General features: G+C 40.1%; 1 protein-coding gene across 50 annotated transcripts in view; it reads left to right on the top strand.

The window, feature by feature from the left end:
- EIF4G3 (eukaryotic translation initiation factor 4 gamma 3) overlaps positions 1-26131 on the top strand; it is a 354136-nt gene that overhangs the window by 311636 nt on the left and 16369 nt on the right. For 38 of the 50 annotated variants that reach the window (XM_086326700.1, XM_086326656.1, XM_086326966.1 and 35 more), the window contains 8 exons: positions 501-595; positions 3775-3868; positions 4788-4905; positions 7191-7411; positions 9761-9879; positions 14852-15024; positions 22618-22743; positions 23864-23945. In XM_086326700.1, the coding sequence (XP_086182826.1) occupies positions 501-595; positions 3775-3868; positions 4788-4905; positions 7191-7411; positions 9761-9879; positions 14852-15024; positions 22618-22743; positions 23864-23945 (1028 nt within the window). The remainder of the gene's footprint in view (positions 1-500; positions 596-3774; positions 3869-4787; positions 4906-7190; positions 7412-9760; positions 9880-14851; positions 15025-22617; positions 22744-23863; positions 23946-26131) is intronic. The other 12 variants (XM_086327057.1, XM_086327051.1, XM_086326946.1 and 9 more) reach the window with 1 other exon arrangement.

The following is a 26131-nucleotide window of genomic DNA, read 5'->3' as shown; positions in this document are numbered from 1 at the left end:
ATTTGCTGACAAATTAAGTGCAATGTGTGAGAGAGAGGAGTCAAGGTTTTCTGCCTCTCAGTCCCTGAAAGTTTAGAGAAGCAGGTTTTAAGGGAATGATCAAACCATAGTGTCTTATAACATCATTAAGTGAAATAAACTTTGGAATAAATTATTTCCATCTTATTTCTCCCAAAGTATTCTCATCATTAACTCTATACACATTAGATTTGGCCCTCCCTTAGGGAGGATTAGTCTAGCACTAAATACTTGTTCATTTCTATGAGTTGGTTCCTTCCAGGTCAGTAATGTTTTATGAGAGATGGATACCAGTAGAGTGCTTCTACTTGAAATTTTCATGTTGTGGGTGGTAAGGAGACCGTCAGCAGTGCTTTCACAGTTTCTTTTGTCTTTTTCCTGGGTTTTGATTGGAGCTGCTGAGTTGAAAAGATTGCTCACCATTTCATTGTCAAACTGATTTGAGACAGAGGAGAGTCTGGCTCACTCCGTTTTTCCTGCAGGTGTCCAGAGAGTGGATGAAGGTGGGTGGAACACTGTTCAAGGGGCCAAGAATAGTCGAGTATTGGACCCCTCAAAATTTCTGAAAATCACTAAGGTGAGTGTGACATTTAAGAACAACTTCAAATAGTCTCAAAAACATGACTCTCAAAATTACTTCCTACATGAAACAGCCGTATTACACATTTTACCGGGTAGTTGTTTTTTATTGCAGATGCATTTCTGCAGGGCAACCTTAGTAAGTGTATTCTTTCCTAGTTGTCCTGGAATTAGTCCTTTTTATTTGTATGAGTGTTAACTAAGAAGGACTAGATTAGTTAGGTTTACTAAGGCTTATTAAATTGACTAGGTTAATTCTTAAAGGTATGAGATACTTAGTATAGGAGAGATGGTAACAAAAGTTCTTGAGAAGCCATAGTAAATTGCAAGCTTTTGTACATTGTATCCTTAGCTCTTGCACTCATCTCACACCCTAGTAAAGTAATGCTCAAAATTCTCCAAGCCAGGCTTCAGCAATATGTGAATCATGAACTTCCTGATGTTCAAGCTGGTTTTAGAAAAGGCAGAGGAACCAGAGATCAAATTGCCAACATCCGCTGGATCATGGAAAAAGCAAGAGAGTTCCAGAAAAACATCCGTTTCTGCTTTATTGACTATGCCAAAGCCTTTGACTGTGTGGATCACAATAAACTGTGGAAAATTCTGAAAGAGATGGGAATACCAGACCACCTGATCTGCCTCTTGAGAAATTTGTATGCAGGTCAAGAAGCAACAGTTAGAACTGGACATAGAACAACAGACTGGTTCCAAATAGGAAAAGGAGTATGTCAAGGCTGTATATTGTCACCCTGTTTATTTAACTTCTATGCACAGTACATCATGAGAAACGCTGGACTGGAAGAAACACAAGCGGGAATCAAGATTGCCGGGAGAAATATCCATCACCGCAGATATGCAGATGACACCACCCTTATGGCATAAAGTGAAGAGGAACTAAAAAGCCTCTTGATGAAGTGAAAGTGGAGAGTGAAAAAGTTGGCTTAAAGCTCAACATTCAGAAAACGAAGATCATGGCATCCAGTCCCATCACTTCATGGGAAATAGATGGGGAACCAGTGGAAACAGTGTCAGACTTTATTTTTCTGGGCTCCAAAATCACTGCAGATGGTGACTGCAGCCATGAAGTTAAAAGACGCTTACTCCTTGGAAGGAAAGTTATGACCAACCTAAATAGCATATTGAAAAGCAGAGACATTACTTTGCCAACAAAGGTTCGTCTAGTCAAGGCTATGGTTTTTCCTGTGGTCATGTATGGATGTGAGAGTTGGACTGTGAAGAAGGCTGAGCGCCAAAGAATTGATGCTTTTTGAACTGTGGTGTTGGAGAAGACTCTTGAGAGTCCCTTGGACTGCAAGGAGATCCAACCAGTCCATTCTGAAGGAGATCAGCCCTGGGATTTCTTTGGAAGGACTGATGTTGAAGCTGAAACTCCAGTACTTTGGCCACCTGGTACGAAGAGTTGACTCATTGGAAAAGACTCTGATGCTGGGAGGGATTGGGGGCAAGAGGAGAAGGGGACAACAGAGGATGAGATGGCTGGATGGCATCACTGACTCGATGGACGTGAGTGTCAGTGAACTCCGGGAGTTGGTGATGGACAGGGAGGCCTGGAGTGCTGCGATTCATGGGGTTGCAAAGAGTCAGACACGACTGAGCAACTAATCTGATCTGTTCTGATCCTTAGCTCTAAGGAAGGAGAGAAAGTGCCTTTTTAAGTTTGACCATTAAAGGAATGAATGGTTTGCTATATCTAAGGCACAAAAGAAATCACAGAAGACCTACCAGAAATTATTCTGTGATAAAGATTTACTGGACCCTACTTCCTTCTCTTGAGAGTCTATGGGCGGTAAGAGGAAAGAATTTTCTCCTGGCAGATGTTTTCAGCAGTAGAAGTTGATCACTATATGTAGAGTGAAGAGAACCTTGGAGAACATAGAGAAAGTGGAATTACATTTTGTAAAAGTGGAAACTTCCAAGCCCACTGGGTTTTGCAAACCACTTGCAAGTGTGGTTTGATCCTTACTTGTAATACGCTTTCCATAGATCTGAAATTGGCAGCCTGCCAGGAGGATACTAAAGACAGTCTAAAGCTCACAATGAAGATATCAAATAGAAGAAGATGAGCTGTGTCGTTTGCATCCTTACAGTTTTGTCAAAGCATTGCTTCAGGATGGAGCATTCCCTCTCTGGATTTCTCTTGATGTATCAGCCAGGATCCTGTTTTCTAAGACTTGGTACATTCTTTCAGTTGTTTATGTCCCAAAGAAGGAATTCCATCGCTGAATACAACTTGATTCCCATCCACTTCCATTTCCAGCAAGAGACAGTTTTAACTAAAATCATTTGTGTTTTAAATATCGTTTCTGTGCATGGGCACTGTAAAAAGGAACATTCTACAACATTATTTCCTTAATATTTTAAAAAATATATAAATTAAAAGAAATGTGTGTATTCAGACAGTTATACTGTTGGTACTCTATATAAATATTAAAAGCTCAAAACCATTAAGGAGATTCACTATTAACTATTAACTACATATAGCAAGCTGCAGTGTCAGAGCATAGCAGTGCCTTTGCTAGGATCTGCCTCACAGTGTTTGTGTTGTGGTATGCATTCTATGAGGTACTCCATGCATTTGTACTGAAGTTGTGCTGGGAGAGTTAAATCTGAGAGGTATCAGGCACCCTAACTCCCCGTCTAACATGTTCTTTTCTTTTCTCTTGTTCCCCTTTACTGAACCATGCGCCTGTCTCACCTCTCCTTCCCTGCCCCAACCTATTTTAGGCTTTGCTAAAATGTGAAATCTTTGGGTCTTTTGACCTGTTTCCTAACAGTCACTTGAAAAGATTAATGAGTTAATTTTGTAATATTTGTATATTCCTCTTTCTTTTTTTTTTCCATTTTAAAATCCCTTGGCATTGTAAAAGGGAAATCATTAGAAACTGCTTAGCAGATTAGCATACCATCTTCAAGGATCTGAATGTATTCTCCAGGCCAGTAGTTGTATTTTGTGGACACTGGATTCCAAAGAGTTCTTCCAGGGCCAGAGGAATCCCAGTTTAATGGGAACAGCTCCAACTTATGTTTTGTATATGGGCATTCCAAGCAAAATTTTGTTGCTGAAATTGATTTTATTGCACTGGGGAGAAAAAAGAGAAGATAAACTATTCTTCTAGAATCGTTCCTACTGTTGACTTGTGATCCCTTACGTTGCAGCCCACAATTGATGAGAAAATTCAGCTGGTACCTAAAGCGCAGCTGGGCAGCTGGGGAAAGGGCAGCAGTGGTGGAGCGAAGGCGAGCGAGGCCGGTAAGTGAGGAGTGTCCTTCCTCCGGAAGCTGGCGTGCTGCAGTCGTTTCACAAGCGTACGTTTTAGTGCAAGATCTATAAACTAATCACGCCCAGATTTATTGGTGTCCCGCTCTTAACATAATTGAGGGTTTCCTCCTCAGTGTGGATCCTTAGGTATTTTGAATATTTAAAACAAGTTTTTTTTTTTTTAATTCAAAAACTATTTAAAACTTTAATCTGTTTGATTCCTTTGTTGTTTTGTTGCTTTTTACAAATTCAATATAATTAGAAAAGTTACTGGGACTCCAAATTAAAATGGAAACTCATATTACTGAGTAAAGTAATATTATTACCCAGAAGCATTTAACTTTAGGGTGTTGCGAAAGAAAAAACAATTCGATTAAAATAGTTTTCAAAATCTATGTCAGAAGTAGATTTTGAGAGACTTGACTTTAGGACTCACATACTTGGATCATAACAATTAAACTTCATTGTTAACAACCTTCCCATATTTCCCTTCTATTACATAATTTTGACCTTTTTTCTTTTAAATTAAATTGTTCACTTAAACTCACATCCATACTTTTACATAAATGACATCACAGCATTTTTTAAGTTAAATATTTTCTTTTGGTTTCGCTTGCCTTCTTTCTTCCCCTATTTACCATTCCTAGGCCCTACTTAGGATAATTTAGTTATATTTTTAAAGGAGCAGATAGTTGTAATGAATAAATATTTATAAATTCTTTTTTACATACAAAGTCTTTCTAACACAGTGCTTCTAAGAGTATGGTCTATGGACCAGGAGATTGGCGTCAGCTGGTTAGGCTCGTTAGAAATGCCTGGCCACGGGCCCTTCCCCACGAAGGCAGATCAGTTAGAAGCTGCATTTTAGTCATGTGATTTATATTTCTTTCTCACTCCTTAATATCTATAGATGCCTTAAGATCAAGTGCTTCCAGTTTAAACAGATTCTCTGCTTTGCAACCTCCAGCACCTTCAGGGTCTGCGTCATCCACACCTCTAGAGTTTGATTCCCGGCGGACCTTAACTAGGTAAGCAGTCTGCACATTAATAAAGATTGACCTGCTTGTCAGGCTGGCTGGCTGTCCAACACAACACACGCTCTCTCGCTCTCTCTGTGATGATAATCCCTATGGGTAGATTCATTTCATCACTAAAGTTGATTTCCTCCAAGATAAGGAAGTTATGGAGTTCAGATAAGGTGGAAGGGATATCCAATAGCTTGCTCCACTCAGAAAGCCAGGCCCAGCCAACGAGCCCCGGGAGCTTGTGTCAGGGCTCCGCAAGGCGAGGCTGCAGGCGCTCCAGAGAAACTAGCACCCTCAGGCTGCAACCCTCAAGCTGAGTGAAAGGGCCTGACCGCCCACCTGTGGATTCCTCTGTCACACTGTTCTTGCAGTTATATTTGAGGTTGCCTTTTATTTTTCACTACTCTGTATTCTGCTATCTTTCTACTTTGATTTTTGTAGGATTCGTACAGTCAGGTGTTCGTTGGCTAGTTTACACAGAGTGGGTGAGAACCTGTAGTATAGTGACAGAATAAAATGTTTTGATGTAGGTGCTTTTGGAACTGAGTTTCTTTAACCTCGCAAACTTTTGCTTTTTATTATTATAAATTAATGTGACTAGGTGGGTTTCCTAAGCTATATTACTATTCCTTTGGCTTCTGAAACAAAATATAGCACAGGTGAACTTTTAAACAGTAACCTAGATTGTCATTGAGCATCAGTTGTGCTCCTGAGGTGTTTGTGACTCTTTCAGTTCAGTTCAGTGCAGTTGCTCAGTCGTGTCCGACTCTGCGACTCCATGAACCGCAGCACACCAGGCCTCCCTGTCCATCACCAGCTCCCAGAGTTCACTCAGACTCACGTCCATCGAGTCAGCGATGCCATCCAGCCATCACATCCTCTGTCGTCCCCTTTTCCTCCTGCCCCCAATCCCTCCCAGCATCAGAGTCTTTTCCAATGAGTCAGCTCTTCGTACCAGGTGGCCAAAGTACTGGAGTTTCAGCTTTAGCATCATTCCTTCCAAAGAAATCCCAGGGCTGATCTCCTTCAGAATGGACTGGTTGGATCTCCTTGCAGTCCAGGGGACTCTCAAGAGTCTTCTCCGACACCACAGTTCAAAAGCATCAATTCTTCGGCGCTCAGCCTTCTTCACAGTCCAACTCTCACATCCATACATGACCACTGGGAAAATGATAGCCTTGACTAGACAGACCTTTGTTGGCAAAGTAATGTCTCTGCTTTTCAATATGCTATCTAGGTTGGTCATAACTTTCCTTCCAAGGAGTAAGCGTCTTTTAATTTCATGGCTGCAGTCACCATCTGCAGTGATTTTGGAGCCCAAAAAAATAAAGTCTGACTGTTTCCACTGTTTCCCCATCTATTTCCCATGAAGTGATGGGACAGGATGCCATGATCTTCGTTTTCTGAATGTTGAGCTTTAAGCCAACTTTTTCACTCTCCTCTTTCACTTTCATCAAGAGGCTCTTTAGTTTTTCTTCACTTTCTGCCATAAGGGTGGTGTCATCTGCATATCTGAAGTTATTGATATTTCTCCTGGCAATCTTGAGTCCAGCTTGTGCTTTTTCCAGCCCAGCATTTCTCATGGTGTACTCTCTTTTCCCTGCTATAAATGTCCCCTGATGGCTGTGCTTTTTGAGGACTGTGCCTGTTCCTGCATAGTGATTAGACCCGTTGTCTTTCCTGTAGGTCTTCCTTTTCTCATTTTAAATTCACCGTTGCTGATCTCTCTTGGGCTGAGGACCTGTTTGCCGCACTGGTTAGAATTGTCTGAGAGAGGAGTAGGAAGACAGGAAGATTCTCTCCTAAAATGAAAGTAGTGTGTGATTTGGGCTATTCAAAAACTTTCCACGACTTGGTCCTCAGATATTTTCCATGTATTTGAAATTTCTGAATAAATATCATTGTAAAGTTTGTAAGACAGTAAAACCATATTATTTTGGTACTCTGTTTCCCTTTCATTCACTTAGCTCATACACTCATCAGTCTTTCTTCTTAAAAGATATTTTAAAATTTAGACAAGGAATTGCCATTGGCATTTAAAATTTTCAAGTGGTATCCCTTTTACATTTAAGGAAAAGCTAAAACACATCTTAATCTCGTTAAAGCACTGATTTTACTTGTTTATGTAAATAATTATACTTTGGCGTGTAATTGGTGCCTCATACATCTAAAGTTGTCTGTGAAAAGTTCTCCTGCATACTTAGAAAGTCTTGGTGTTGTTTTATAATTTGAATACAGAGGGAATGGAGGTGGTCTTTATTTTGAGAAGTGTTGTTTTGTCTTTGAAGTCGAGGAAGCACGGGCAGGGAGAAGAATGACAAGCCCCTCCAGCCTGCAGCAGCTCGGCCAAACACTTTCATGAGGGGTGGCAGCAGTAAAGACCTGTTAGACAATCAGTCTCAGGAGGAGCAGCGGAGGGAGATGCTGGAGACCGTGAAGCAGCTCACAGGAGGCATGGACGTGGAGAGGAGCAGCGCTGAGGCGGAGCGAAGCAGGACCAGGGAGCCAGGTGAGGGGTTCTGTATGAACAGACACAGGTGAAGACTGGGGCCTTCAATTTGGGAGGAGAAAAAGACAAGGAGACTTTGTGCCTGAGTAGATTTTCAGAATCAATACATGTTAACAGCACACAAGCCAGTGCTCTAAAAGTTAGAGGATATCTTCCTAATCTCACGGTTCTCGTTCCCCAGGTATCCATTGTTCAGCAGTGTGTAAATTTTCCCCTTCACTATTAAAAGCGATGCAGATAAGGGCCTTTTGCTGTATCTTGAGCGATACGAACTTCCTCCAACGTCCCTCAGTTGCACCCCCGTGTGCATTAGAGTGTGTGTCCTTTGTGAATGGTAAAAGTGAAAGCTACTCAGTCCTGTCTGACCGTTTGCAGCCCCGTGTACAGTCCATGGAATTCTCTAGGCCAGAATACTGGAGTGGGTAGCCTCCCTTCTCCAAGGTATCCTGTGTACAGCCCCTCACATGTATGAAAATCCTGAAACTGTTGGGCCACCACAGGGCAAACCAGAGAGAAAGTATCAGATGGTCTTTTATTACCTTCATCTTGGAACCTCTGTGGGTTTTGTACATGTTGAGCATGTATGTGCTTAGACGACCAACTCAGGTAGTGCTCTAAAAACTGCCTCGTGTTTAACCGATCTGATTTTCAGTTTCCTCATCTCTTACATGGGGATAACAAGTGTACTAATTCTGTAGTTATTGTGAAGGTTAAAAGTGATAATACATGTAAATACTTTGAACATTACCTGGTAAACACAAAGCTTGCAAAAAGGTATTAGATGTCTTAATGATGATAATGACAGTGATGAAAAAGTTTTTAAATCTTAATCCTGAAGTAATATGGTTGTTTTATAACATTTTCCTAGCTTTCAATTTTGTTTCACTATTTAAATTATGTCTCTTAACTGTAGTTTCTAAATGGATTTCACAGGAAAATTGAAATGTCTTTTCCCGACTGATGAGGACTTCAGATCTTTCAGTTTTAAGGACGTGTGGCTTTCTTCTGCATGCTGGGTGGTTTGGGAGCCTAACAAGATAGGGTATGAGAAGCGTCTGGTGTGTAGTGGACGCTGTGGCACAGCTGCCCTCCGCACGCTTAACTGTCTGGGTCATTTGTTCATTTGCCACGTGCACCTGGGCACCAGTCCCTGCTCTTGGTCTTCTGTCTCCTGGGTCAAAGAGAAGTTTATCAAATAACCCCATGAAAGATGATACACGTGGTAACCCAAGGATTGAAAGAGAGATGAAACCGAGGACGGTCTCGGAATGCAGGAACGGCAAAACCAGACCCTGGTGTCCTTCCCTCCCCCGTGGTGTGGCTCCTAACGGATTTCAGGTCCTCCTGAGCAGTGTCGCCTGTCTCCCCTCCTGCCCCGTAGGGAGAAGTTACCTGCCTTACTCTTCCCCCACCCAGGATACGTGCCGCATCCAATCAGCAAATGACCCACAAGACCCCTAGCCCACTCCTTGTTCCCTGGGTATGAAAGTGGACTAAGGACCACTGTTCAAGGTCAGGTCTTCCTTGAGCTGGCCTGCTGTTCTAGAGCGTCTCCCGCTGTAATGAACTTTATGCTCCTCTCCTGCCTCATGTCTGGAAATTCTTTTCCAACCCTCACACGGACCATGACAGTATAGAAGTACAAAATGAGAAAAACGCTATGAAAGAAACCTAGTTATAAGAGAGTACTTACTTACCAGACACAGGGGAATGTTAGAGAAGGCTTTCCTCGGGTCTGAAGGAAAGAGGAGTTAAAACAGGTTTGCAGGGAGGGACAGGCGAGGGGCAGAGAGAGACAGCATTCCATGTAGGAGGAGCACCGTGAACAGAGTATTCGTCGGTGGAGCCATGGCGTACTCAAGCAACTGCAGAAGCCAGCGTGGCTGTAGCTCTGTGCATGCCTGTGCGACTTAGCGGGCCTCGCGTGCCCTCCGTCATCGAAGCAGTGGAGAGCAATCAAAATACAGGAAGGAAATGCAGCATACTCTAGGGAAACATTCCTTCACCGTGTTGTGTACTTGAAGCTGATATAATACTGTAGATAATTCTGTAAATCAACTATACCTTGATTTTTTTAAAAAAGGAACAAAAAATGCTAATTATAAAAATTTATCAACATCTCAATCCCTTGTAGCTGTTGTGGACTATGAAGTTATTTAGTATGTGTGTATTCTAAAATCGTGTTTCTGTATTCTACTTTTAGGTGGCTTGCTTTGTCACATTTGTATCTGTTTTAATGCCTTTACTTAAAAAAAAAAGTAACAGAACATGTATATTATCAACCATAATTCTACCATTTTAATGATAATTTTTGTCATTTTTCCTTTCTCACTATTTTATCCTCACTAGTGACAAAACCGGAAATTCCAGTAACATCAGCCTCTGACAAGCCTGCGTTGTCAGAGGAAGAGATGGAGAGGAAGTCCAAATCTATCATTGATGAGTTTCTACACATTAATGATTTTAAGGTAAACAACAATTTTTAAAAAGGAAGCAACAGCACAGAAAGGCCTGTGATAGGAGACAGCGGAACTTCACTGGAGACAGTGTGACTTGGTTTTGGTCTAGATCAGTTATTGTGAACTGATGAGACCTCGAGCGAGTGATCCCAGCCCTGCTCGGTTCAGTTTGCACAACTGATACGCTTCTGCCCAGTGCGCTCTTTTATATGGATACTGTGGTTCACAGGATCAACTGGCAGGGAGGGAGAGCCGGTATCAGTCCCTCCCCACTGCAGGATAACCAAATTTACTTTGACATTAATGAACAAAAACAACACAGTATCATGAGGAATTCCTGGCTCCTTATATTACCTGTCTTTTCATCAACATTCTCATAGGAACTTTAAAGTACAGCTGACATTACTTTTTCTTTACTTCATAAGTAAAACTGAGGCACAAGAGCGTAATGTGTTGGGGTCAGACAGCCTAAGTGAAACATTTCAAGATGTAGCTTTCAGTTTGCCCTTCTTTAACCTTAATCTTCTCCTGATCTTCATTTTAAGGTAGCAGTGAGTAAGATACACACACTGCCTGACTTCATGAGCCTTGTAGTCTTAAGTTAGAGACAGATCATGAACAGATAAAGTCCACAAAGTGTTCAATTGTGGTTAAAATAAATGCTAGGAGACCTGTAGGATCTTAGGAGAGATCATATAATGGGACCTGGTTTAGGGATCTGGGGTCATCAAAGGCTTATCTGTTAAAATTATTTGTCAGATACATTAACTACTTTTGCTTTGCTAAAAGCTTACCGAAATTGTCCAAAATTTAGAAATAGGAAGGTTTTACTCATGAGCAAGTTAGAGTACTTTTCAGAAAGTACTCTTGAAAATGCAGCAAAAATAAGAACACTAACTGGAATAATCCAAAGAACAGACTTCATATATTGTGATTTGTTAGAATCCTGGAAAATAAATAGTATTCTTATAAATTGGCAGCACAGTTTTTTGTTTTTTGTTTTTTTAACTGTCTGAGCCACCAGGGAAGCCCCTAGCACAGCTAGAGGTGCAAGAGGAAGGGGGCATATGTATACCTATTGTTGATTCATATTGATGTATGGCAGAAGCCATCACAATTTTGTAAAGTAATTATCTTCTAATTAAAATAAAAGTAAAATAAAATTGAAAAATAGAAAAGAAAGCTGAGGTGCAAAGGTGTAACGTAACTTGCTCTCAGTTCAGTTCAGTTCAGTTCAGTCGCTCAGTCGTGTCCGACTCTTTGTGACCCCATGAATCACAGCACGCCAGGCCTCCGTATCCATCACCAACTCCCAGAGTTCACTCAAACTCATGTGCATCGAGTCGGTGATGCCATCCAGCCATCTCATCCTCTATCGTCCCCTTTTCCTCCTGCCCCCAATCCCTCCCAGAATCAGAGTCTTTTCCAGTGAGTCAACTCTTCGCATGAAGTGGCCAAAGTACTGGAGTTTCAGCTTTAGCATCAGTCCTTCCAAAGAACACCCAGGGCTGATCTCCTTTAGAATGGACTGGTTGGATCTCTTTGCAGTCCAAGGGACTTTCAAGAGTCTTCTCCAGCACCACAGTTCAAAAGCATCAATTCTTCGGCGCTCAGCTTTCTTCACAATCCAACTCTCACATCCATACATAACCACTGGGAAAACGATAGCCCTGACTAGACGGACCTTTGTTGGCAAAGTAATGTCTCTGCTTTTCAATATGCTATCTAGGTTGGTCATAACTTTCCTTCCAAGGAGTAAGCGTCTTTTAATTTCATGGCTGCAGTCACCATCTGCAGTGATTTTGGAGCCCCAAAAAATAAAGTCTGACACTGTTTCCACTGTCAGATAAATGGCAGACTCAGGATTCAAATCCAAGCTTCCAGCTTCAGAACAGAAGCTATACTTTTTCTTCCTACCTTTTGGGTATTGGTGTGTCATGCTAAAGGCTTATTGCAGAGCTCATTCTAAGGAAGATTTTTCCCAAACATTTTAATAGGTGCTATAGTTAACAATAATACAAATGAGTATTTATTGAGCCCTTGTTTTGTGTTTAGCAATATGCCAAGTACTTATATATATTATATGCAGTCCTCACAGTAACCTTGTGATAGGAAGTCAAAGCTGAGAGATTAAGTAACATTCCTGAACTCACACAATAGCAAGTAAGTAGCAGAACCAGGGTTCAAACATATTTGTCTGACTCCACACCTTGTGTTTTTAGCCTCTGTGAGATGTATATGTTGAGCACCTGAAGTGTGTCACCCACATTAAGGAATGCATGCGTGTGTGTTATTTGCTCAGTTGTGTCCAACTTGTTGCGCCATGGACTCTAGCCCACCAGGCTCCTTTGTCCATGGGGATTCTCCAGGCAAGAATACTGGAGTGAGTTGCTGTGCCCTCCTCCAGAGGATCTTCCCAACCCAGGGATTGAACCCAGGTCTCCCACGTTGCAGGCAGATTCTTTACTGTCTGAGCCACCAGGGAAGCCGAAGAATACTGGAGTGGGTAGCATATCCCTTCTCCAGGGGATCTTCCCAAACCAGGGATCAAACAGGAGTTTCCTGCATTGCAGACGAGTTCTTTATCAGCTGAGCTACCAGGGAAGCCCATTTTAAGGAATACTTCCTGTAAATATTGTAGTATATGTACTGAATAGCATAATCTGTTTTTATGGGTCTTTTACCAAGCTTATGTTCTAGTGGGTGATACAGACAAAGCTGTCCTAAAAATAGGTAATAACTAAATAAGCAGCTTCTACAAAAAGAAAGTGTTTCAGTGCAAAGAAGTAAGATTAGATGGTATGATAACCAGTCACAGGGATTCTAGGAGGTATCATTTCAGGTTAGAGGTCAAAAACAAGAAACAAAACATTAGAAACTAGGGAGAAGGGTAAGATTATGAACTGCTGTGAACTTAGAAACTTCGCATTAGTAGTTCCATGATATAGTTAGTTGGCCCAGTATGCAGATGCAATGACTAAATTCTCATTGGGAGACAATCACTTCAGGTATAATATTGAGCATTGAGTATTTGCTTTCATTTTTACTCTCTCCTGAAAAGGCTTTATAATGATGATGATAGGCTTAAAATGAGGTAAAACCCCACAAGGATAAAAAACATAAGCTGTAGAAAGCAGCACCATTCTGGAAGCTAGAAGGAGGGGTGGTAACTTAGCATTCGATGAATGTGCATGAGATACAGATGGGGCTGGAAACAGACAGACTGATTGGGTAAAGTGTATGTAAGAAACAGTCTTATGTGACAGTTGTCTTAAAAGTAAGCCAGAAAGAAAAACACCAATACAGTGTATACTAACGCATATATATGGAATTTAGAAAGATGGTAACAATAACCCTGTGTACGAGACAGCAAAAGAGACACTGATGTATAGAACAGTCTTATGGACTCTGTGGGAAAGGGAGAGGGTGGGAAGATTTGGGAGAATGGCATTGAAACATGTAAAATATCATGTATGAAACGAGTTGCCAGTCCATGTTCTATGCACGATACTGGATGCTTGGGACTAGTGCACTGGGACGACCCAGAGGGATGGTATGGGGAGGGAGGAGGGTTCAGGATGGGGAACACATGTATACCTGTGGTGGATTCATTTTGATAGTTGGCAAAACTAATACAATTATGTACAGTTTAAAAATAAAATTAAAAAAATAATAAAAATAAATAAATAAATGCCATCAATAATCATATGTATAAAAAAAAAAAGTGCCAGTGTCATGAAAACACAAAGGAGAGAAGAATCTAAAGAGAGAATTCTGTGACGGTTCAGTGTTTGGAACTTGGTGCTTTCACTGCTAGGACCCTGGGTTTGATCCCTAGCTGGAGAACTAAGATCCTGGAGGATGGGCAACATGGCCAAAAACAAAGGTAGAGAGACATCATGACGTGTGACGTTGGGTTTTCAGTTGGATCCTAGAACAATGAAAAAGCTATATTGGACATTTGGGGACAGTTGTGGAAATTCCAGTATGTACTATATATCAGATACTTAGTTGATGTTACTGTGTGAATGTTGAATTTCTTAGATACATATATAAGAAAACCAGCAATTGATTAAATTGCAGTAAAGGTATGTCGGTGTACCTTTTATTACTCTTTAATTTCTCTATATTTTGAAAATATTTTAGATAAAAAGTTGACACGGGAGGAGGTATTAAATAACTTAACAGAGGGGAGATAAACAGTGGTGAAAATGCCTAGACCTGCCTTACTCGCGGCTTCTGTCAGGAGACTGCCCTTCTCACATGCATCTTCCCCCTCACAAGAACTGCTCTCATCAGATGTTGAATCACAGGATTTTGAACTCACACACGTTGAGGTAGCTGAGGGCAGGGAGGTGATTGGTGATTGAGTGACCCTGCTGCCAGGCTTTTATTGTCCAGAACAGAGATACTGACCTAGCCAGATCATCCCGTGGTAAGAACCAGTCTACAAGCCCCATATCCCAAGATCTTCCTAAAAGATTTTTAGTACTTCAGCTAACCATGTCAACCTTACTATAAAAGGAAGACATTTTTCTTTGAAGATTTTCATACTGAGACAGAATTACCTCAGTTATCTCAGAATTAAGGCCTTTGAATCATGACACGAATTTCTGTTTAAATATTATTTGATAATATACCATTTCAAGTTTCTGAGTGATCATAATATAGATCCATGTTGTGTAATAAAGGACATTTTTGGCTCTGGTCTTTTGAGTGATCTTTAAGAAGATGTTAACCTAAACACATTAGCCTTACAAAGATGCACTTTTATTTTTAAATATGCCGAATAGTATTGCCCATATTATCCTGCATTTTACTGAGCTATATTAATTTTTAGCTATTTATATATATGAAACTATCTTGCTCTTTTCTACCAATTTTGTCATAAGTAAATGTTTTTAAACTTATTTTAACACACTCTGGCAATTCGAGTAAGCTTATTTATTTTGGAGTAAGCTTTTATTTGCTGTTTGAACAGGAAGCCATGCAGTGTGTGGAAGAGCTGAACGCCCAGGGCCTGCAACATGTGTTCGTGAGGACGGGAGTGGAGTCCACCCTGGAAAGGAGCCAGATCACCCGGGATCACATGGGCCAGTTACTGTATCAGCTGGTGCAGTCAGAAAAGCTCAGCAAACAGGACTTTTTCAGAGGGTCAGTATCCTACTCAACAGTAGTAGTCAGTTACTAGGCTCTTTCATAGTAGTTAATTTTAAGAGTACATATCTTTTTAAGTATTTAGCAGTTTCCATAGGTTAAAATTGTATCTGCCATAGTATGTTGGTGTATATTATATTGACAGTATGTATGTTGGTTCATATGATGGCTTTTGATAGATTGTGCTAGTGGTTATTTTCTGATTTTCTGTATCTAATTGTAGATAGACTCATATTATGATGCAAGTCAGATAACAGACCCTCTTAACTACCAAGAAACTCAGAGCTCCTCATCAGCCTACATGTAAACCCTGAGAAAAAAGCTTTCCTTTGTGATAAAAATTCTGGAAAATTAAACCAAAAAAGCTTCATCCTTTAAACCATGGTTCATTTTGGCCAAGAAATGCTCGTCTGTCTACTCTACCCCAATAGAAGCATATGTAACTCCACAGTTGTTAATGATTAGGTTTATTCCAGGTTGGTTTCATTATAATTTCTCTTGATGGCTGAGTTGATGAAGTTTGGCTGTCACTTGTGTTAAATCCTGTGTGCTCAGAATCTGGTTCTCTTTGTGATCATCCGCAGATGCATGCATGGATCAGGTTCTTTGTGGCACAATCACAGAATCTTACCCAGGCTTATGTTTTAAAATAAAAATCTTTTTTGTGGTCTTATAAATTAAATGCACATGATGAAATACTACCATATATCTCTCAGATATGGCCAGCCTCTTAGAAAGGTGTAATTATTAAATGCCAGGGTTGAATATACCTAGGAATAACTATTCATTTGATTTTTCTGAGGAATAATGGCACTGTCCTCAGGGTCCCAGAAGATGTATATTTGTTCCTAGAATCATTAAAAAGTTATACTGCATCAATAAGTTAGATTTCAGTGACTTGACTTGACTAGATTAAGGCTATCTGACTCAGTTAACTTAGTAAGAAACTTTGGCCCTCTCACTCCAGTAGCCAACCCGTATAAATAATAAGAGCAAATGAGGTTATTTATAGCCTCACAAATTGAGATCTGCCCCTAGCCAACTTGGAACTATAGTTTTAATAATAACTATTATGTTAATTTATAAATATTTGCTTTTTGCCCAGATATTATGATACATTCACCAGAAAATTTTGAAAATGAGAATGCTACATTACCAGTTACCATTTTCTCTCTTTCTTCAAACTATAGTCAGAAGTTGATTCATCCCTGAAAAGCCCTCACAGAGTGTGTTCTAGCTTCATTGGCCTTGATTGAAGTTGAGAGGTGCTAGCTTGGTTTCCAGGCTATCTCGAACATTTTCATTTCCCTGAGGAAAAATTACCACATCCAGACACGGTGTCCACACTTGCTTTGGGAGTGGTGCTGTTGTGGCTGTTGGCAACACTGCCACAACCACGTTTCACATAGACCGAAAGGGGCACACCTGTGTCTCAATAGCTGCTTCCGCTTTCCCTGTCCCTGCTTCCTCTGCAGCTCGTGATAACACAGCAGCTTCTGACCTAGCTTTTGATACTTAGTTAGACCTAACCAGATTATCCTTAGACAAGACCCCTAGGAAGATCCCTATTCCTTCCTAAATAGAAAGCTCTGGCAATTTTTTCTAAGGTGGAAACTAAGAGATAGCCCCATGTTAGTATCCACAAAGAACCTTCTTGCACATTGAACCATAGTTTCCCAGTTACTTCTGAAACTTAAGTTATAAATAGATCATATTGTCCAGAGAAGCCATTTCATTGGAGCCACCGAAATGCCCTGTCTTCTATCTCTTTTAGTCCCAGTGTCCAAAGATCTCTGTCCTTACTCAGCACTGTGAGGGGAGCGTCAGTGTCAGCTTTCTGGATGCTGATTCTGTTAAATGCCAACTTCTGAGCAACTGTGGCTTCCCTGGTGGCTCAGACAGTAGAGCGTCTGTCTGCAATGCGGGAGCCCTGGGTTCGATCCCTGGGTTTGGAAGATCCTCTACAGAAGGAAATGGCAACCCACTTCAGTATTCTTGCCTGTAAAATCCTTTGAACAGAGGAGCCTGATGGTCCATGGAGGTTGCAAATAGTCGGACACAACTGAGTGACTGGCACAATGCTTTCTGAACAATTAAAGCCGTTTCTGCCTAGTTGCCCAAGCCAGTGATGATTCTGGAAAACAAAAAAGAAGACCTCCAAGTTTACTGGGCCCTGATCAGCCAATGGTTAATCTGTGGTTTCTCCTCAGTTCAATTCAGTCGCTCAGTCGTGTCCGACTCTTTGCGACCCCATGAATCACAATACGCCAGGCCTCCCTGTCTATCACCAACTCCCAGAGTTCACTCAAACTGATGTCTGTCGAGTTGATGATGCCATCCAGCCATCTCATCCTCTGCCATCCCCTTCTCCTCCTGCCCCCAATTCCTCCCAGCATCAGAGTCTTTTCCAGTGAGTCAGCTCTTCGCATGAGGTGGCCAAAGTATTGGAGTTTCAGCTTTAGCATCAGTCCTTCCAATGAACACCCAGGACTGATCCCCTTTAGAATGGACTTGTTGGATCTCCTTGCAATCCAGGGGACTCTCAAGAGTCTTCTCCAACACCACAGTTCAAAAGCATCAATTCTTCAGCACTCAGCTTTCTTCACAGTCCAACTCTCACATCCATACATGACCACTGGAAAAACCATAGCCTTGACTAGACAGACCTTTGTTGGCCAAGTAATGTCTCTTCTTTTCAATATGCTATCTAGGTTGGTCAAAACTTTCCTTCCAAGGACTAAGCGTCTTTTAATTTCATGGCTGCAGTCACCATCTGCAGTGATTTTGGAGCCCAGAAAAATAAAGTCTGACACTGCTTCCACTGTTTCCCCACCTACTTCCCATGAAGTGACAGGACCAGATGCCATGATCTTCGTTTTCTGAATGTTGAGCTTTAAGCCAACCTTTTCACTCTCCTCTTTCACTTTCATCAAGAGGCTCTTTAGCTCCTCTTCACTTTCTGCCATAAGGGTGGTGTCATCTGGGTATCTAAGGTTATTGATATTTCTCCCGGCAATCTTGATTCCAGCTTATGCTTCTTCCAGTCCAGCGTTTCTCATGATGTCCTCTGCATATAAGTTAAATAAGCAGGGTGACAATATACAGCCTTGACGTACTCCTTTTCCTATTTGGAACTAGTCTGTTATTCCATGTCCAGTTCTAACTGTTGCTTCCTGACCTGCATACAGGTTTCTCAAGAGGCAGGTCAGGTGGTCTGGTATTCCCATCTCTTGAAGAATTTTTCATAGTTTATTGTGATCCACACAGTCAAAGGCTTTGGCATAGTCAATAAAGCAGAAATAGATGTTTTTCTGGAACTCTCTTGCTTTTTCGATGATCCAGCAGATGGTGGCAATTTGATCTCGTGTTCCTCTGCCTTTTCTAAAACCAGCTTAAACATCTGGAAGTTCACGGTTCACGTATTGCTGAAGCCTGGCTTGGAGAATTTTGAGTATTACTTTACTAGTGTGTGAGATGAGTGCAATTGTGTGGTAGTTTGAGCATTCTTTGGCATTGCCTTTCTTTGGGATTTGAATGAAAACTGACCTTTTCCAGTCCTGTGGCCACTGCTGAGTTTTCCAAATTTGCTGGCATATTGAGTGCAGCACTTTCACGGCATCATCTTTCAGGATTTGAAATAGCTCCACTGGAATTCCATCACCTCCACTAGCTTTGTTCGTAGTGATGCTTCCTAAGGCCCACTTGACTTCACATTCCAGGATGTCTGGCTCTAGGTGAGTGATCACACCATCGTGATTATCTGGGTCATGAAGATCTTTTTTGTACAGTTCTTCTGTGTATTCTTGCCACCTCTTCTTGATATCTTCTGCTTCTGTTAGGTCCCTACCATTTCTGTCCTTTATCGAGCCCATCTTTGCATGAAATGTTCCCTTGGTATCTCTGATTTTCTTGAAGAGATCCCTAGTTTTTCCCATTCTATTGTTTCCCTCTTTCTTTGCATTGATCACTGAGGAAGGCTTTCTTATCTCTCCTTGCTATTCTTTGGAACTCTGCATTCAGATGCTTATATCTTTCCTTTTCTCCTTTGCTTTTCGCTTCTCTTCTTTTCACAGCTGTTTGTAAGGCCTCCTCAGCAGCTGTTTTGCTTTTTTTGCATTTCTTTTCCATGGAGATGGTCTTGATCCTTGTCTCCTGTACAGTGTCATGAACCTCCTTCCATAGTTCATCAGACACTCTTATCTATCAGATCTAATTCCTTAAATCTATTTCTCACTTCCACTGTATAATCATAAGGGATTTGATTTAGGTCATACCTGAATGGTTTAGTGGTTTTCCCTACTTTCTTCAATTTAAGTCTGAATTTGGCAATAAGGAGTTCATGATCCCAGTCTTGTTTTTGCTGACTGTATAGAACTTCTCCATCTTTGGCTGCAAAGAATATAATCAGTCTGATTTCAGTGTTGACCATCTGGTGATGTCCATGTGCAGAGTCTTCTCTTGTGTTGTTGGAAAAGGGTGTTTGCTATGACCAGTGCGTTCTCTTGGCAAAACTCTATTAGTCTTTGCCCTGCTTCATTCCGTATTCCAAGGCCAAATTTGCCTGTTACCCCAGGTTTTTTTGACTTCCTATTTTGCATTCCAGTCCCCTGTATGTGGTTTCTCCTACGGCTGCCCAAAGCATACATTGCTACTTGAAGAGTAAGATAGACTAGACAGATGTTTCAGATAGCCTCTCTGTGTCAAGTGGTTTATAAACAAAGCTTAGATCCTTTGCAGTTTTCCTTAAAAGATGTTTTATCAACTCTGAGCATAGTAGTTGGTATATATAAAACATTTACACAAGATCAAACCATCCCCTTGGAATTTTCAGGACTTGGATCTAAATACTCTATGATGCAAATCAGATACGTGTGTAGGTAAGCACATTATTGTGTAGGTAGATTCATTTCAGATAATGTGGTATAGTCATTTAATATCATGGCCTCAGGAAACTTCTAAAAACTGTCTGGTAAAGGTAGTTGAATGTAGCTCACTGTTCACCATGGAATTGGAATCTCTTTGAAAGTGTTTTGAACAAGTGAAAATGTAATAAACAAGTGAAAAGCAGGACAAAAGTTGGAGCTGACTAGAGACCCAAAATATTTGCCTTTCAAGCAATTTCGATATATTAATATTTTACTTTCGGAGATACTTATTGGGAAGGAAATTCTTATCTCCTCCTTGACTACTCATGGAACTTTTCTTGCCACTTAAGGCAATTCTACTTTGGTAAAAGACACTGGAGCTTAAGTGGACAAGCAGACTAAGTTCCATATGCAAAATTGTAGAGGTGCTTCTTAACAAGTGAAGGCTCCATTCGCTCTCATAGGTGAGGTAATAGTCTTTTTCTGTGGTATTCCTTTGAAAATGGTACTGGAATATAAGAAGGGTCTTTATCTTTTTATTTATTTCTTTGTTTTACATCTAGTTAGATTCTCTAATGATCAGCACAATAATACCAGGCCAGCTTAATTTTGAGATGTCTTCACTATTTCTTCTTTGGTTATTTACAACGAGATTTGTATTTTTATTAAAGTTATCATAATGCAAAATTATGGAAGATGCTGCCTGACAAGATCATTTCCAGCAATGGTAGATTATTTTGCCTTTTAGCAGATGTCTAATCAGAACTTTACTGCATTAAAAAATTAAAATTAAAAAATATATTTCTAACTTTTCATAATGTATTGCTTTCTTCAACTAAATTTTAGGATCGCAATATATAAAATAAGTAAAAATAGAGTTTCTCTAGTTGAAATGGGGTGAGGGATGTTTGAAGTCCCATTGGTGGACCTCCCAGAAGTGCAATTTAGTGGGTGTGGTAGTCACTATATACCACGAAGCAAGGCTGTGCTATAGCTTTATTTCATTTATTCAGCCAGCAGAAAATACATGTTAGGCAAGGCATTGTTAAAGGCTAAGTAGTAGTCCAAAGACACAGAGATAATTGTCAAGCAGCTTCTGCACACGGGGCTGTAGGATTTTTCTTCTAAAATCGTACAAAAGAATTTAGGAATAGTAAACTTGAAGAGAAGTAAGTTGCTTACCAGCTTTTGCTTCAGATATCGTGTGTTCAGCCAGCTGTGTTTCTTATCATCAGTGTGGATTTGGTCGATGATGGAGTTCTGCAGATGGTACCATGGTAAACTGACCAATCGACAAGGAGAAAACTGGGGAAGAAGGAGTACCCTTTAGTTGTAATGTGAGTTGAAAAGAACAGTTTAGACACACTGCTTCAAGACCAAGACTGCTGCGATTGTCTCATGAGCTCATTAGAAAAGTTTATACCACTAAACCATGAAACATGAAGAGGCATTACACGTAATTAATCTAGAAATCCTGGAGCCCGGCCAGATTATGTCCCATCGTTGGCACATTAACCAAGCTGGAAGCATTCATAATGAGCGAACAGTCAAGAGTGTTTATAGCAAATTGGTGTCAAATAATTGCAAGCTGTGAGGTCACAAAATTGCCATTAAGGATTTATGAAGCCCAGAGTTAGAGAATGTGGCTGAGCGGCCAACTGTTTTGAAATGACACCTTCAGAAAAGTGACCCTGCCTTACAGTGGTAGCTCTTTTTAAGTGAAAAATTTTAGTGGTGTGTAGCTCTCTGAGGTAGGTGGCTAGAAACTGGAATTGCAGTGAGCAAGCACACACTTTTCATGTATGTGGAGATCTGAAAGGTGCCACCTGCCCTGACCCCTCGATTCATGCACCCTTCTGATTATGTGTATTTCCTTGTAATTATTTATATGTCTCCTATAGTTAAATTCACTTTTGTTTTTGTACCTTTTAATATATTCTATGTTGGAATGATTAACACAGTCTTGAACTGGGTTTTTATACTTAAAATGAATAGCTATGATTTCCAGCCTAAATAAGACTGTGCTGGTGTTTTGTATTTGATGTTTCTAAATTTTATATTTAAAAATTTGATTTATGTTACTTCACGTTGAGAAATATTCCATAGCATGAAAGCCTAAAACCACCAGCTTTTCTTTAGAGGTTGTGCAGTTTGTAACGTGTATAATGATGATGTTATGTAGTAACGTTGTCAGGCTCTTTTGTATTCACCCAGCTTTCTTCCCCATTGTAAGCTCCTCAGAGGAAGAATTTGTGTCTTTTCTTCTCTTTGTGTCTGGTCTGTATTACACGAAGTTTTCCGTCAGTGCTTCTGACCGACTCAGAGGATATGATACTTAGCTATGGGGAACTCTTTATAGTTGGGATTAAATTAATAGCTTGTTACCCTAGAACATCATGAGACTGCCTCGTTTTCATTAAGTCTTTCAGATGGCACATCCATACAGGGGTGTTTTCTGGTCACCCTCTAGCGTATCCTGGTACCTGAGGTCCTGTTCTTCAGAGAATTAACCCTGTCTGCAAACACGCTTTTGTCTGTGTTGTTCTCCTCCCCACACTGATACAGACTCTTTGAGATTAAAAGCTTGTGTACTTGACGCCCAGAGCAGTACCAGACATAGCAGTTGTCTAGTGGATATTTGTTGACTGACTGGGTTTTGATCGATGTATTTGATCTTAACTTTTCAGTTACATTTGCATGTGGATTTTTTCTTGTTCTTTTCCAGTTTTTCAGAAACATTGGAATTGGCAGATGACATGGCCATTGATATTCCCCATATTTGGTTGTACCTTGCTGAACTGGTGACTCCCATGTTAAAAGAAGGCGGAATCTCCATGAGAGAACTCATCACGTAAGTTGTGCTTGTTTCTTTGGATGTATTTCTAGTTAACCTGGCAGAACTCACCAGCTGGCTTTTAGCTTAGTGCTATTTCTTCAGTGCTTTTGGAGACTTTCACACTCAGCCTGTGGCTCTTTAAGGCTTCTAATTTCTGTATAAAAATGTTACATTTTTCTAAATTAGAGAAGTGATGGGGGTATAACAGCCCTGTGGTTCATTAATGTTAGACATGGCTTCAGAATCATGTGATTGGAAAGTGATTGCTCCTGGAAGCTTACTGTTAATCTGGCTTTTGTGTCTCTCATTGCTCCAGTGCTGTAAGAATTTCTAGTTCCACGTGATAACCTGTCAGATTGTGGCACCTGCATGGTACCTGCTCAGGCTGTTTTGAAAGAAACTGAGCTGTTAGGCATTCCTAGATTTGGACAGGAATGGGCAATTGTTGCTACATTGTGTGGGCTGGTATTTCTCCCAAAACTGTTCACATCGTCAGACTCTGCATACTAGTGTGTCCCTGTGAGATTCACAAAGTGTATTATAGCACATTAAAGGTTATGACAGTCCTGTAAACAAAGCAACAAATAAAAATAACTTCGCTTTGTTTCAGTCAGCATCACTTCGTTTAATTGACTGTTGAATCCTTTTTTTGAGGAATAATTGTTAATGTACTGTGGAACATAGTTTGGAAATACTGATTTAGACTATGGGAAAATTGGTTCCTTTCTGTTTCATCCATATTCTAAGGAAAAGCTTCCTTTCTTAAACGTATTTCATAAGCAAGCTTCACACCTTCCTGTTACCTAAGGTGCTTCTCTCCTTTCAGCTTAAAGTGGAACTTACATAAACAGAGTAAGTGAGACTGATCTCTGCATTGCTTTTATCACTGAAACAGAGAAAAAGGCAAAACCCAGGAATTGTAAAGCCTCTTTCCAGCTTCTCAGTGAGGCATAAAAACCCGAGGTCTCTGAACTACTTCTGCTGAAAATTATTACTTTGAGCATGTTCTGGAGCTTGGACTTTCCCAGTATTGTTTAGGTTGCAGAGTATCTGTTCTTTCGGGACACTTTGTTTGCCTGTTTTTTAAAACAGAATTTGTTCAGAGGTACTTAAGCACTACTTGTATCTTTTACAGAGAATTTTGCAAACCTTTACTTCCTGTTGGAAGAGCTGGAATCTTGATTTCTGAAATATTGCACCTTCTATGCAAACAAATGGTGAGCGTTAAACTTAGTGTTGGACTTAGCAGTGTATTAGGAAGTGTCATGATTTTGATCTTGGTTTATCTGTGAATAACTTGGGTATCGCTGTGTAAGTAATTCTGTTAACTTCTATTATTTGGGGAGGGGGAAAAAGTGAGGTCTCTGGTTCAGTCTAGTTTCTTCCAAAGGTATATTTGCCTTTCTGTTCTCTAGTAATTTGGGAAGAAATTATCTAATCTCAGCTAGATTTGGTAAAATTTAAAAAATCTCAAGATGTGTTTTAATTTATTTTCTCTTGAAGCAAAATGGCTATATTATTTATACTTTATTATAATAGATTTTGATTAAAACTCCTCCACTTTCAGAGAAAGATGAGATTCATGAAATGATTAATTTTATTATTTTTGGATTAAAGCTAAGTAACTGATTAGAAATAGGTGGTAAAAATTCACATTGATATCACTTATACATGGAATCTAAAACACAAATGAACTTATCTCTGCGATAGAAACAGACTTTCAGAATAGAGAAGGGGCTTGTGGTTGCCAAAGGGAGGGGGAGATGGGTCAGGAGTCTGGGTTGGCAGATGCAAACTGCTGTGCACATAATGGATAAACAGTGAGGACCTCCTGTATAGCTCAGGGAAGTATCAATATCCTGTGATAAACTATAATGGAAAAGAGTATGAAGAAGACCGTGTGTATATATACATGTAACTGAATCACTTTGCTGTATAGCAGAAATTCACGCAACATGGTAAATTAACTGTACTTCAATAAAATGATTTTTTAATGGAAAAAAGAAATAGGCGGTGAAAATGATTCCGCAGGATTGTGAATTTCTATCTTAAAATTACATTTATTTTAGAATTTATTTAGAATTACTGCATAATTCTCTGCAAAGCCCTTTGCCAGGATTTTAGTCTACAAAGATGACTAAACCTTCAAAGAATTTATAGACTGGAAGGGGAGACAGACAAATCTTAACCAAAACATTGTGTCCATGCTATATTAGAGGTTAAGAGGTTTGGAAAAGTGGTATAGCTTCCCAAAGAGGGAGGTGATGTAACTCCTGGGGTGAGAAGCATCAAAACAAAACAACTCCCTTGAAAAGTTCTAAAGTGTTTCCTGACTTATTCATACCAGAGCAAGAGATACTAGGATGATAGAATTTACTGTTTTGTAGGCACTGATAAAAACCAAAACAAAACAGCTTATCATTTCTCTGTCTAAATCTGCAGAAGTTCCCCTGTATCTAATTTGTGTGATAATTACTCGTAGATAGGTATACTGAAGAGTCTCTAGTTCTAGCTGATTATCTATATATATTATTAATACCCCTTGCTTGATGGCACTGAAGTTTTTATTGAACCCTAATTTCTAGATTGAGAATTTTCTCCTCCTCTTCTACCTATTTGACTTCATCCCTTAAAATTCAAATTCTTGTTAAGATTTATTTGTAGAAACAGAAAGCAGGTTCTCACTTTTCCTAACTAAAACAAAATTCTCATAGAACATAAACTCTGAAATTAACCTAGAGTTAAAATCCTAGCTCTGCCAGGTTATCAGCTATGCCCTGGGCAAATTAGCCTGTGAAGTAACTAGTACGTGTTCCTTAGATGACAGTTGCAGCCTCAAAGCCTGACGCTTTCCTTTATCACTGTGACTTGGTTCAGGGAGTGGACTTAACCTCCTCATCAGTTTTCCAACTGACAGCAGCTCTTCTCTGCTGTTTGTTGGGCTCAACCTTGCACTTCTTGCCCTTGAAATAATTCTCATTCCTTGTTCAGGAGCAATGACTTCCTTAATCCTTCTCATGTTAAGTAGCATAATGGTAACCTACTATGAAGAGGACTTCCAGCAAGGCGTATTGAGTAGCTTTAATCACCAATGCATAGAGCACTGTCCAGGAAAAGAGGCAGTTTTGAATATATAAGTTGTATAAATTAAACTCTTTTTAGATGATTATATTCAAAAAAACACCAAACACCAAGCTTGCCGATCCCCAGATTAGTCATCTGGTAAAAGAAATTATCGAACCTTAATCAACTGTACTTCACTTTCCACTACATTTATGTACATTTAGACATCTCAGCTTAAAAGCTGAGAATCCTAAGAAATTAACTTCATGTCAACACAAGGAAAAGTTTCAGTTTTTTTAGCCTTCACAGTTTTGCACTCTTGACTTGTTTTTCCTCCTTT

Source organism: Bos grunniens, chromosome 2, assembly GCF_055505025.1.
Source record: "Bos grunniens cultivar Pamir isolate PY7600 chromosome 2, Bosgru_T2T1.0, whole genome shotgun sequence".
NCBI classification, from domain to species: Eukaryota; Metazoa; Chordata; class Mammalia; order Artiodactyla; family Bovidae; genus Bos; species Bos grunniens.
This window is presented reverse-complemented; position numbering and strand designations above follow the sequence as displayed.